We start from the raw sequence: 12,233 nt of genomic DNA, 5'->3' as shown, positions 1-12,233 counted from the left end.
AGAGGATTTACAGTCCTCTTTCATGCTACGTGTGCCTACAGCATAGCCCCAGCAGCAGTGCAGCTACTGGTGGTTTGAAACTGACCCTTGCACCCCTTCGTCCCCGCCACGAGATGCCTCTGCGGCAGCAGTGGTTGCGTAGTGGCTAGGACAGCTGGCAGAGCTGGTTGGGATCACAGCCCCGGGGCGTTGGGTCACTTGGGCTTTGACTTTGGTGATCCCTTTGGTGGCAGGGAGCTCGCCTCTGCTGCTGGTGGCAGCCGGGAGCCTGCAGGGTGATGAGGCTGTCAGAGCAGCCTTCCCGAGCTGCTGTCATCTCCTCAGCTCTGAGTGGCATTTCCATGTTACAGCGGGCAAGCAGGGGGGGAAAAAAGACTGTAATTTCAGGGAAGGAACTGCTGAGCGATGGAAAGAAGGTAGGCTGTGCCATGTGCTATTGCCTTTTGCATCCAGTGTACCACGTTCAGCAGACGCCGGACTCGCTGTTGGATTTCTGCCTCTTTGGAAATTCAAAGCCTTCCTCCTTCAGTGTCCCTTGAAACGGGGACAGTCTAGCAGAGCAGGATCATAACCCGGTCTCCTTTGTTAGCCGAAGCAGCAGTGTGAGAACAGTGTGAGCCTTGTTAGCCTCAAGAAACAGCAGCGGTGCTCTTCGCATTATTTGTGACTGCTGCTAATTAGGGCACAGCAGCTTTTCCTCTCTCCCTGCAGCAGTGGGTTATTTGCAGTAGTGTTTCTACCCAGCACAGAGCTCACCTGCCTTTCGTGCTGAGAGAGTCCTCACCAATGAGCTGATAACAGAAATGATTTCTGGGGTTAATCTGTCTGGTTTCTGAGCCTTTGTTCTTGCAGCTATTGCAGTTGTTCTTCAGGCAGGGCTGCGCCATCGGGGGACAGCTCCTAAATAAGCGTGCATCAGAAATTGTACCATCGAATTGCCTCACCAGTCCTCTTCCTGGAAATAAGCCATGATTTTGAGGGGGAGGGATGAAGCGATCTTGTTTTGTGTGGCACTCCTGACTCCGCCGCGAAGCCCCGCTGCCTGGGCAGCACAGCAATCTGATGGGTTTTGCTGCCTAATCTGTCTGGCCAGCTGTATTGTAATCTTTGGGTTTTCGGGGGAGGCGGTGGGGGAGGGACCAGCTTTAAGGCAACGTGGCTTTCAGTAGGGACCTTTGGAAGCAGGATTGAAGGACAGTTTAGTGTGCTTGCTCTTAACGCTGCTCAGAAGCTGGTAAGTATTGAAGGACTTCGAAGTAAGGATATTTTGGGCTGACGATCAACAGCATGGTGTCTTGTTTCCAAAGGCAAAAATTGTATGGTCTCTTGGGACAGACAGCACCAAAGGCACTTCCTAGATAAGGGAAGCAGTCCTTCTGCCTATGTACGTGTGTACCAGGGAAATTCCCTTTGCCTCGGAAGGGTGAGAGACACTCGCAGCCTTGGTGGTCCGTCTGCTTCAGGGAAGTGGGTTGGCAGTGTCCTGAGGACTTCCAGGCCTCACAGGTCCAAAATAGGTGGAAAAAAAGGTCAAAGCAGAGCTCACAGACACGAGCTGCGTAGAGTTTTTCCCTTTTTATTTCACTTCTTCCCCCACCGTGTAGATAGGTCTTACAAAACGAGACAACTCTTTAGAGAAAGACATCTGGATATGAACACTTAACACCCGTCAGCAGGAAGGCTGACCCAAATGAAAGGTTTGACACCCACCAGCGTGCTCTACAGCTTGGAGTCATCTCCTAGCTGGTTCGACGCAGTGTGCCCTGCAGCCCGGGTCTTTGCGAGCACAGCCCTGTAGGATCGAGCCCTTGTGCCACCCTGGGGCCGTGGGGACAAGCATTTTGTGCCACGAAGCCGTGCCTCCCACGATGCTGCTGGCGGGGAATGCTCTCCAACTACAACCTGCCAGTGCCCTGTGGTGAGCTTCTGCTCCAAAAGTCATGTTAACAGCTGTTGTTGTAGATGTCTTATCTAACTGTTTTCTGCACCTCGTTGCTTTATTCTTTGAGATCTTTTGTTTTCTGCTGGTCTGTCACTGCGTTTCTGCTGCCCCTCCCTCTAGCCGGGTTTGTCAAGTCGCCCATGTCAGAAACTAAACTCACGGGGGACGCCTTTGAACTGTACTGTGATGTGGTTGGGAACCCCACTCCAGAGATCCAGTGGTGGTACGCTGAAGTCAACCGGGCTGAGTCTTTCAAACAGCTGTGGGATGGCGCGCGGAAGCGCCGTGTCACCATTAACACCGCCTACGGGGCGAACGGGGTGAGCGTGCTGAGAATAACCCGCCTCACCTTGGAAGACTCTGGGACTTACGAGTGCAGGGCCAGCAACGACCCCAGGAGGAATGACTTGAGGCAAAATCCCTCCATAACGTGGATTCGAGCCCAGGCTACTATAAGCGTCCTTCAGAGTGAGTTCGGCGCCCTGCCGTAGTGGTACCATAGTTTCTAGAGGCAGCCCAGTGCCCCTTGCCTTCCCCTAATCCCCATCAGCCCCCTGCTGCCTTATCCTGTTGTTTCGAACCCGACACCGTTCCCGTAGTGCTGATGTGTCTGCCACCCCTCTATCTTCTCCGTAGGATCAAAGGACTTGGGAGAAATCCCTGGGTTAGTTTCATAGTTGTGTGTGGAAACCAGCCCTGCGTTGAGCTTGTGCCTCTCCCCTACCCCCGTAGCTCTGTAGCAGGTTTCCAGCCACCCTCATGCTGGCTTCTCCGTGAGTGCCTTTATATTTGATTTCTGTGTTCTTCCCAGGTCTAACCATTTTGTTCTTCTGTTCTCTTGGAACTTCCTCTGAATGCCTTCCTCACGTGATTTTGGTTGCATATATGCTGCTGTGCAGATCCTTCCCTTTCGGTTATACGTGACCTTTAATGTTCAGATTTTTCCATGAAGTTGTGTTGCTTTTCCTTCCCGAACAGCAGCATGTTTCCTAAGGAGTTCCCTGATGCAGCAGCACTGAACTGATGCAGCTATTCTTAATCCAGCCTGTGAAAGGGGTGGGGGGGGAACCCACCTCCTTGTCCAACGTTGAAATAATAGCTTTAGCTAAATGACTTTCATCTGAGAATGCAACTTTTGGCAGCAGAAAAGCTTTCAAAAGCAGAGAATATGGTTGAAACAATAGGGAACGAAAAGCAATTCTGGATCAAGACTTTTCTGCATTCAGCTGACTTTTCAAGCCAGATCCAGATGAGTTTGGAAGTCTGTCATCAGAGCTGCTATGGCAGAACCGTATTTCATCTCTTGTAAGATGATGAACTCTCGTTTGCAAACAAGATAAAGCACATACATAGCGAGTTATAGGCGGAGCGACTTAAATCTGCAACGTGAGCCTGCTGCATGGAGGTGCAGGAGAACTTGCTTGCTTGGTGAGTTCTCAGTGTCCTAAGGTGGCAAATAATTTCCAGCCCTGGGAAATGGAAACATCTGTATGTGGAAAAATTGGCAGTGAACCCGGTGATGCGGATGTGCCTGGAAAATTGAAGCGGCTTTGGGTTGTTCAGCACACACCTGCCTGGCTTGTAGTCCTGATGCTTGATCCCTCCTTCATCTGTTGATGTCCCAGAGGACTCAGACCTGTAGATTGCTTGCATTACCTCCAATAGCAAAAGTAGCGTAATTTTAGGTAATAGTACAACCTTAAGGCAAAGCATAAAAACCTTGTCTTGCAGAAGTCACGTCTCCTGAACTCCCCCTGACTCAGACCCTCAGGTTCTCTTGAACATGGTGAGTTCCTGGTGTCTTCCGGTTGCTTCTATTGACCTACAGAGGGAGAAAAATCTTGTATGAAAAACCAGTGACGGTGATCACATCATTCAGGAGTGAACTGCTGTGGAGATGTCTCCGCATGGGAAGTGGGCTCTTCCTCTCTCAGGCCATTGAAGCTCCCGGCTCTGGGGACTGAAGCCTAACCGCTCATCTTCCTCCCCAGCTACCATCACTTGTCGCATCTGGTGCTGCTAATTCTGGAGCCTGTGCCGTGACTTCATTGCTAAGTGCCGCGTGACCGGACTGATTATTCCAGTTTTGTGTTTTATTCACACTTATGTGTGGGAGAAAGCGTTGAACCGAATACTTCAATGTGTTTGCTCCGAAATGTTGGCTATGTCAGGAGATCAGACCTGTTGATGTTGGGAAACAGCTCTTGGACACCAAGCCCCTGCATGGCCGTGCTGGAAACGGAGAGGAGGGAAGAGCAGACTTCCAAGCTGCCCTTGAGGGTGTGGACCTCAGCCACTGCCCAAAATCTCTCGGTGGCTTAATTGTGTGCAAACACAATTAGTCTCTGAAGCTGGAGTTCTCTGTCTAAACAGTGCTGGTATTTCCAGCTGATGGTGGCTACGTTGCTGCTGGCCTCGTGTGTCATTCATGTGTCGTCAGCATCATGGAAAGGGAACACCAACTGGATCCAAAGAGCAGAACCTCTCTCTTCCCACTGTCATATAAGTCACAGCTGGTGTCCAATACCAAAACAAGAATGCAGAGAGCTCAAGTGCAACTTGATTTTTAAAAGTTAGCACCCAAGAACTACCTCTGGCTTCAGTCTTGTTACTGGTTTGGATAACGAATATCACTTACGGATGTCTTTATGTAAAAACCCGGACCTACATGAAACGGACAGTGCAAGTGGTGTGTGAAAAGCCTCTTGTGTCTTTCTCTTTCAATAGGACGTCCCTGTCTGGATGCTACTATCCCAGTAGTACTCCACGTGCAATTTGTCTTATAGAACTAAATCAGACTGGAATTGCCTCACTGCATTTAATTATTACAAATTAAAGTAACACAGGTGCAGGGAAAAGACGTAAACGAGGCTGCAGTTGTCTCCAGCCACATCGCAAGCTTGAAGAGGTTGCAAGTCAGACACAAAAGGCCCCAGCAAAGCAGGCCTGAGAAAACTGTAAATATTTTTGGACGCTGTAGGTTAGCAGGGACTGAAAACTTGGAGGACACCGCTTTCATAATCAAAGCAAAATATTTAAAACAAACCCCAGCAGGAGCAGTGAATTCTAGCAAAAGTTTTTTTCTCTATATATCAATACTCAAACACTGAGTTACTATTTCAAACACATTCCTAAAAACCTCTCCAAAGCCTTGGTAGTGGTTTTCTAAGAAGGCACGCATGCTTTTTGTTGGCCATGGAAAAAGTAATCAAACAATTTTGTACCCTGTAGGACCAAAACAGCTCCTTGCACAGATAAAATTCCCAGCAGGGCTATCACGAGGCAGAAATGCAGTTGATAATGGTGAGGTATCTATGAGAAGCATCAGGAAAAAAAAAGCTATTTCTACAGTACCTGTGAGTTTTTCTGCAGTTAAATGATAGTCCTCATTTTAAATAGCTGTGAAAAGAAGTTCTTTAGCCTGCCTGCTGAGGAAAGGAGAAAAGGATACACAGCAGCCCCAAAGGGCTGTGTCAAGTTATTAGTAGGTAGATATTCTACCTCCCTGCCTCTCTGGGCAATAATCTAAGTACTGTAGTATTGGAGAAATGAATGTTTTATGCGATGAAAAATGCAGCGTTTTTGACAGTACTGTATTTTCCACTTCTCGTTCTGTTTAATTTGTTTTCCAAGTGCTTTGCAGATGAATATCCAGAAGACTGCATGCATATGACTAAATTTGCATTCCAAATAACATTATGACAAGGCATAAAAAAACCTTACAGGATTAAAAATCCTTTGCTGACTTGCAAAAATCACCGACCCGTTCATTCCTGACCAATTTCCTCACCCTCTTGCACTTTGCTGCTGACCCAAATGCAGAGGAGGGGCCTCCTGTGTTCAGAGAGGTTGGCACTGGAGCAGTGTGGCTGCTGAAACGAGCAGAGGCGAGAGCTGCAGCTTTGGAATTCATTTTTTCCCTTTAAAGTAAGGAAATAAATAAATCAAAGTCAGAGGACACACATTTACTGCCAGAGCAGTGGCCTCTAGCACCAGCTCTAACTGTACTCAATGTGAAATTAAGGTCATTTCAGAAGTCTAATGGCAAGAATTCTTAATTTTCCTATAAGATCTGTCATCCTCTGTTAAGTCTTGTTCTTAACAGAATACCGAAAACCAGCTATGATCCCTGAGACCTTCAACTGAAAAGGTTTTTTGCCAGGTTTAGTAGGAAACCTGTCTCCAGCTGTTCTAAAAAAAAAGTCACCCCCCTTATTTGTTAGGGAGTAATTGCTCAATTTGAAGAAAAAAGGGCAGTGCCCTAATATGAGGCTGATCGCTTTGGAAATGCTTTCCCCTAAATCATGTCAGTGTGACGGTGCCAGGTAAGACTGCCATGAGAAACAGCCCGCTTTCAGTCCTAGCACAGCCAGCAAAGTATCCAACTCCTTTGGTCTGTTTAGGTCATGAGGCTCACATTTTTTTGTTTCCCTTCATAAATGTTCACGGTTCAGGTTACTTTAGAAACCTGACTCATTTTAACACTGTGTACATTCCTATTTTTTTTTAATTTTAAGCATTAAGGACAGCTTTCAGCCATCCTTCATCAGACTTGTGCCTTATTCACAGCAGGGTTTGCTCTAATTCCAGGTACTGGTGAAATTGCACTGCACCTCTCTTAAGTTGTGTCAAATGTAACTTTGCCCACTTGCTTTGTAGGGTTTTGTGCTAGCAGAGCAATGCTCCTGTCTTGCCAGGAAAAATGGCCAGGTGAAGACAGGATATCTTAGGTAGACATTAGTCTCTTTGCAGGGTTAAGTCCAGAAACATTATTCAGAAGACTGACTTTGAGGGCTATTCTGCACAGAAAATGGGTTTGTTTCAAACCTCAGAGTAGGTAGAGGGAACAAGTAATAGCCAGACAGAAGTTGCTTCCGAAGGAATAGCTGATTCCTTATGTATAGTCTCAGGACAAACATTTATCTATTTTATTATTCATTTTATGTTCAGCCACGTGTAGAAATGATTAGCCATGTTGCACTGACATCTGTAGCAATGTTAAACATAAAAATCTAAAGTAATTAATTCTCTTTTTCCCACACAGGGGAGCTGATCTGTAAGGTGTTGCCTTCGCTAGTAGTCAGTTGTTCTATTGTGACTTTCTTGATGTCTCCCGAATTAGTGCAGTGACATTCCTTGTGTAGTCTCTTTTTCCCCTTCCCTGTTGCCCTTTGCATTTTAGACTAGTGTGGCACATTTGCCAGTGAAGACTCGTTGCTATTTAATGTGTCCCTTTTTTTCCAGAGCCAAGGATCAATGCCAGCGAGGATGTAACCATCCAGCTGTATGGCCAGGCCATCACATTGCAGTGCAACCTTACCACGAGTCCCAGCCCCCTTTCTGCCAGCTACTGGGTGAAGAATGGAGAAGAGATTCCTGGCACTAGAAAACCTTCAAACACTACAGAATACAAGTAAGTCTCTTCAGGGAAAAATCTCCACCTTACACTGGAGAATGGCAGAATTAGCAAACCTGCAGCTGCAGTACTTAGTGAGCTGCTGGGACTCCAGGGTCCCTGGCTCAGCATCACCGTGGTCAGACAAATTGTGGGAATTGATCCACATTAGAGGCTTTACGAAAAGTATGCCTGTGAAACAGTTAGAGGAACAACTTGGGGAGATTGTCTACAGCTATCACAAAAATATAGCATCAACAAAAACACTCTGTGAACTTCTCTTTGTCAAGTTGCCCATAATTTCACTCTAAACTCCTTTAGTTTTTCTATGGACTATGTGTGATGTGTGGCATAGGTGCAGACACCATGTCTAGCTTTCATTTTTTCCCCCTCTGAGTATATTCTGCTCTATCTCTATCCTGTTTATGTCTACATAAGGATGAATTTGCAGCTGTGCATTTTTATCATGCAGGGAAACACAGCACATAAAGCACTGCTGCAGTTGGCTGTGTTAATCACTTTCTGGCCCTAGGAGATAAAAGACTGCTCTCTGAGAGTTGTTTGAGCAGTACTATGGAATGGTACCAGGTCTTCGTTAAACCAGTACAGCTGTATCACTTGTGCTTCTTATGTGTCAGTACATCCGCATTTTCAGCCTTAATCTGTTCTACATGTGCATGCTCTGACTTTGTCTCTGCTTCTCATCTAAGGGTGTGGAGGAGAGCAGAACGTGTGCAGCCACTTCTTTCGTGTCTGTCGTTTGCATCAAGCATAAATCCTTTGGGGCTTTCAGTATTCCTGCAATGGGGCTTTTTAGCCATGGAGCTGATGAGAGCATACAGAATGTGCTCAGTAATGCCACCAGAGATTTATTGCATGTGTGGCTTCCTTGCTTTTTTTCCCCCATTTCATTTCCTTCTCTTAGGAGGTAGCATGGATAGCAAATAGAGCCTTCTGTTCAGTCTTAAGCTAGAATGAAAAGCACTTGAAGAATATTTTAAGCACCTGTGTGCTGGCATCTTACTCTTTGGAGATGTGAGACCAATTCTGCCCCCCCCCTTACTTAGCTGTTTTGCTAGAAAAAGGTGCTTATGTCTAGGTGTCTATGTCTATGCCTGTTAAATTAGAGCACATCTGGTTTACTGTGCCTTGTCTCTGCCCTAAAGGAGGGAAACCTGCCTGTACACACCTGGCTTTTCTGTCTCCACCAGAATTCTGCAGGATCGTTACCGCACTGGTGTTGCTTGCTGGCACAGGATTAAGAAATACTTAAGGTTTTCACTGCCTTAGCAAAGGGCTTGTTCACCCATGGAAGAAACCTGTCCCCTCATCTGCATTCATAGTTTGGAGGAGAAAGGTGGTGACTTCTTTCCATGTTCTTCATCAGTTGATTCAGAGTTCAGTAACAGTTCTGGCCATGAAAAGCTGGGCTTCTCCTAAAACCAGGGGACAGAGAGAAGTTGTTGGCTAAGGTCTTGTCTGTCTTTACAGCTCTGAAGCTCTATCAGTTTACACTTGTTTTATTGATTTATGGCAATACAACTACTAGAGGCTGCCATACTTTCACACTTCAAAAAGAAGTCTGTAGAACTGAAAAAGTCTTTTTTTTTCTTCCACTTCTTAAGTGTTAATTAAAAAAAAAAAAAAAAGCAGCCAGAGTATGCTTGCTGAAATATTAAGGCCCGTAAGAGAATCACAGAAAGACAGGTAGTCTGTGCCTTCCCCCATGCTTACTCAGTTTTACAACACCTCAGTAATGGAAATATCTGGAGTTTTACAACAGCTTAGTAATGGAAATACCTGGGTGGGGTTTGTGCCCTGCAGCTGGGCGAGGAGTGCACGTTTCCACCCTTTGTCAGCGGGCACTCGTGTTCGGAGTTAACGTGCTCCTGCTCTGCCTGGCTGTGGTTTAAAAGCCAGGTACAGCTTTGATGTTTGGTAATGGTCAATGATTGTTCTTTGTCATTTAGATAATCTTTAATTTTAACTCAGATCTAACGATAACACCCATGTTTCAGAAAGACAGTAACTTCATAACTAAGTTTAGACTTTCACCAGTGATTGGAAAGTAAGCCCTGCAAACAGAGCAAAGGCTTGGGTCCAAGTGCACTGTCAAAGTGAGCGGCTTTTTCCACGTGTCTAAGCAGTTTCCATGTGCAATTAAATTCTTTTATTACAATGCTCTTCTGTAGGGTTCCTGTTCATCTGTGTGCTATCCACTTAATGTGCTTAAAAATAAATTTTAAAAAAAAAACAACACTAAAATGCCTTTCAGTATAGGGGAGCAATGGGGAATACTGAACAATATTTTGTTTATGCTGTGTGGAGATGTAAACTGTTGCACATCATAGCATGTTTCCCTACTCTAAGATGTCTTTTGTAGGTACCTATATGAAGAACATACACCTAGAGCTTTTAAGTAATTTGTTTCCCAAAGCTTTTCAAAGGACAGCAAAAGCTGGTGGACTTGAAGTTAGCACCATCTCCAAAGTAAATTCTTCTGGATTTTTTTTTCCTTTGCGTTTGTTGCAGCTCCAGTTTTCTTCTGGTCGGCTTGCATCTGTTTTTCCCTCTGCTAGCTCTTATTGAGTTAGTCTTTCCTAATTTCCTAAATGGCAGCAGATTCCTACGTGGTGCCTTGCTTCGTGAGCTGACCAGTTTTTGCAGATTTTCCATGTCTCATCTGACTCAGGGAACGCTATTAATGGAGCAGTCTCATATCTGCTGTTACAAAAGAAAACAGTTTGAGATGACAGCATTTAGCCATGATTGCGTCTCTAATTTATCACTTCCCAGTTGGGTGTGCAACGATTTTTTCAATGTAGGTAGTACATATCATGTCCCATTGAGAGAGAGAGGTGATTTATTAGCTGCCTAATTTTCCATATAAGCTGGAGTGCATAATTAACAGTTGTGACGGGGCTTCTTTGCTCTTAAACTAAATGCAGCTTCTCCAGCTCAGTTGGTACTGACTAGAGCTTACCCTTTTTCTGGGCAAACAACATTTATTTCAAGTAGATGCATCTGTACAACCCCTTGAATTAACTGAATTTCACAGCTATTATTTGTTAAAAGATTAAAGTAAAAAAACCTCCTAGCCTGCTCGTTTTTGAATGCTAACACAATACCTAACATGGCTCATCTGTTCTCTCCCTGTCTGCAGGATTTTGAAGCCCAGAGCAGAAGAGTCAGGGGAATACTTGTGCGTGTTTGTGTTTTCAAACTCTCCCGTAGCCAACGCCACTATAGAAGTGAGAGGTACTCTTTTTGTTTTGTTTCCTCTCCCTAGAAGTCAAGTGTTTTCACTGCCTCTGCTATCTCACTCGGTGTTGGTGCAAGAAGGCAAACTCAGGAGGCCTTTCCTCATGAAATCAAGCCTGTTATCCAATGTTTAGTTATAATTTCAGAGGAAGTCTTACAGAAAATCCCCAGGGTAAGATCTCACAGATATGGGAATGTGAATATTGGAGTTGTGGTCCTCACGGAGGGCACTAAAACACCTTTCTAGCATATTTGTCTGCACTGCTATGATGAGCACGCCTGCCCAAGCAGAATAAAAAGATTGCTGCAGAATATGTTTAAGACAACTGGGGCTCCCTCCCCGTTTCAGTCTAACAGTAAATGAGGCCTTCTGAATGTATTGAATGTATTTTGAATTCCTGTTTCTGAATGGGGAAAAGTGAAGAGCCAGCATCTCACATGTGACAGCTTGGAACTGATGTACTTGTAGCTTTTTGTCTGCAGAGACTAGTCCAACTGCTGGGAAAGCCTGGGTGCCAGTTTGGACAGGTGCCCTGGACCAGATTGGGGTTTTTTTGCTTTCATGCATGTTTTTTTTTCCTTGTCTTGTGCATATTGATACTCCTAGGGTCATAAAGATGTCAGAAAATTGTGGCTAGAATCTGCAGAATGTGAAAGTATCCTGAAAAAATCTTGTGCTGCAGCAAATGTGCTCTTTGCCCAGAGCTTTACTGTAGTTGATGCTCTTTTGTTCAATGTTTCAGACGTAAAAAAGACAGGTAGCATAGAGATACTGGTGTTCTATCCAGTATTAAATGGCTGTTCAATTTGTTTGTTGAATAACCATGGAAATGACTGGCCAGCATGAGGATGTGGTCACTGCTATGCAGTAGTTTTCCCCTAGTGCTCTACGGTATGATGCATTATGGCAGCCTTGTTAGTCAAAGACAGATGAGGTCAAGCAAAAACTTGATTAAAAATTCTTGCAGCCAGCCTATGTGTGTCTGGGATTGTACTAATATGCTTGTTTTATGGTGTACTGTAAATTAGTTCAGAATCTAAATGAGCATTACTTACCATCTTCATCACATCCCCAACTTAGACAGAGCTTCCTCTGCTGCTGTAGGAACAGCAGTGAGTGGGAAGGAGGGTGCTTCTCTATTTCTTAGCATCCCTGCACTGGTGATGCAGCCTGTCCTCATCTATATTGTGATCACTGCTGTTTAAATTGGGCACCACAGATCTGCAGCAGAAGCTGAAACCTTTTTCCTGAAGATTTCTGGTGCCTCGTTGAATGCTGCATGGTCAGGTTCCTGAATCCAAAGCAAGTGAGAGTAGTTCAGGAGCCTGTGAGAAATGACAAATTATTCTGAACGTCATCTTTCCTCATGAGCAAAGAATCTTTTGATCCATACAAACACCTTCTTTGCTTATTCATAAGTCAATATTTCCCTTCACGATCCAGTGATGCACCAAGAAAAGCTTGCTGATTTCCCATCTTGATTTTAAGAGTGTTTTTTTTAATGATCATGCATATAATAATATTTTGAGACATATCCAGCATTTAACCAGCTCTGGTGCAGAAGCTACGTCTGCTAAGAAAAAGGAAATGTAAAATACGTGCTCACGTGGAAGCACCCCAAGCTCCTGTTGGCC

The 12,233-nt window shown here is 45.0% G+C and overlaps 1 protein-coding gene across 1 annotated transcript in view; it reads left to right on the top strand.

Annotated features, from left to right (window-relative positions):
- Positions 1-1,908: 1,908 nt before the first annotated feature.
- NPTN (neuroplastin) overlaps positions 1,909-12,233 on the top strand; it is a 30,222-nt gene continuing 19,897 nt past the window's right edge. Inside the window, exons 1-3 of the mRNA XM_013194092.3 lie at positions 1,909-2,410; positions 7,187-7,355; positions 10,501-10,595. Of these exons, the coding sequence (XP_013049546.2) occupies positions 1,963-2,410; positions 7,187-7,355; positions 10,501-10,595 (712 nt within the window). The 5' untranslated portion in view covers positions 1,909-1,962. The remainder of the gene's footprint in view (positions 2,411-7,186; positions 7,356-10,500; positions 10,596-12,233) is intronic.

This window comes from Anser cygnoides, chromosome 11, assembly GCF_040182565.1.
Source record: "Anser cygnoides isolate HZ-2024a breed goose chromosome 11, Taihu_goose_T2T_genome, whole genome shotgun sequence".
Lineage (NCBI taxonomy): Eukaryota > Metazoa > Chordata > Aves > Anseriformes > Anatidae > Anser > Anser cygnoides.
Note: the sequence above shows the minus strand (reverse complement) of the source record. Positions and strands in the feature narration are given on the sequence as shown.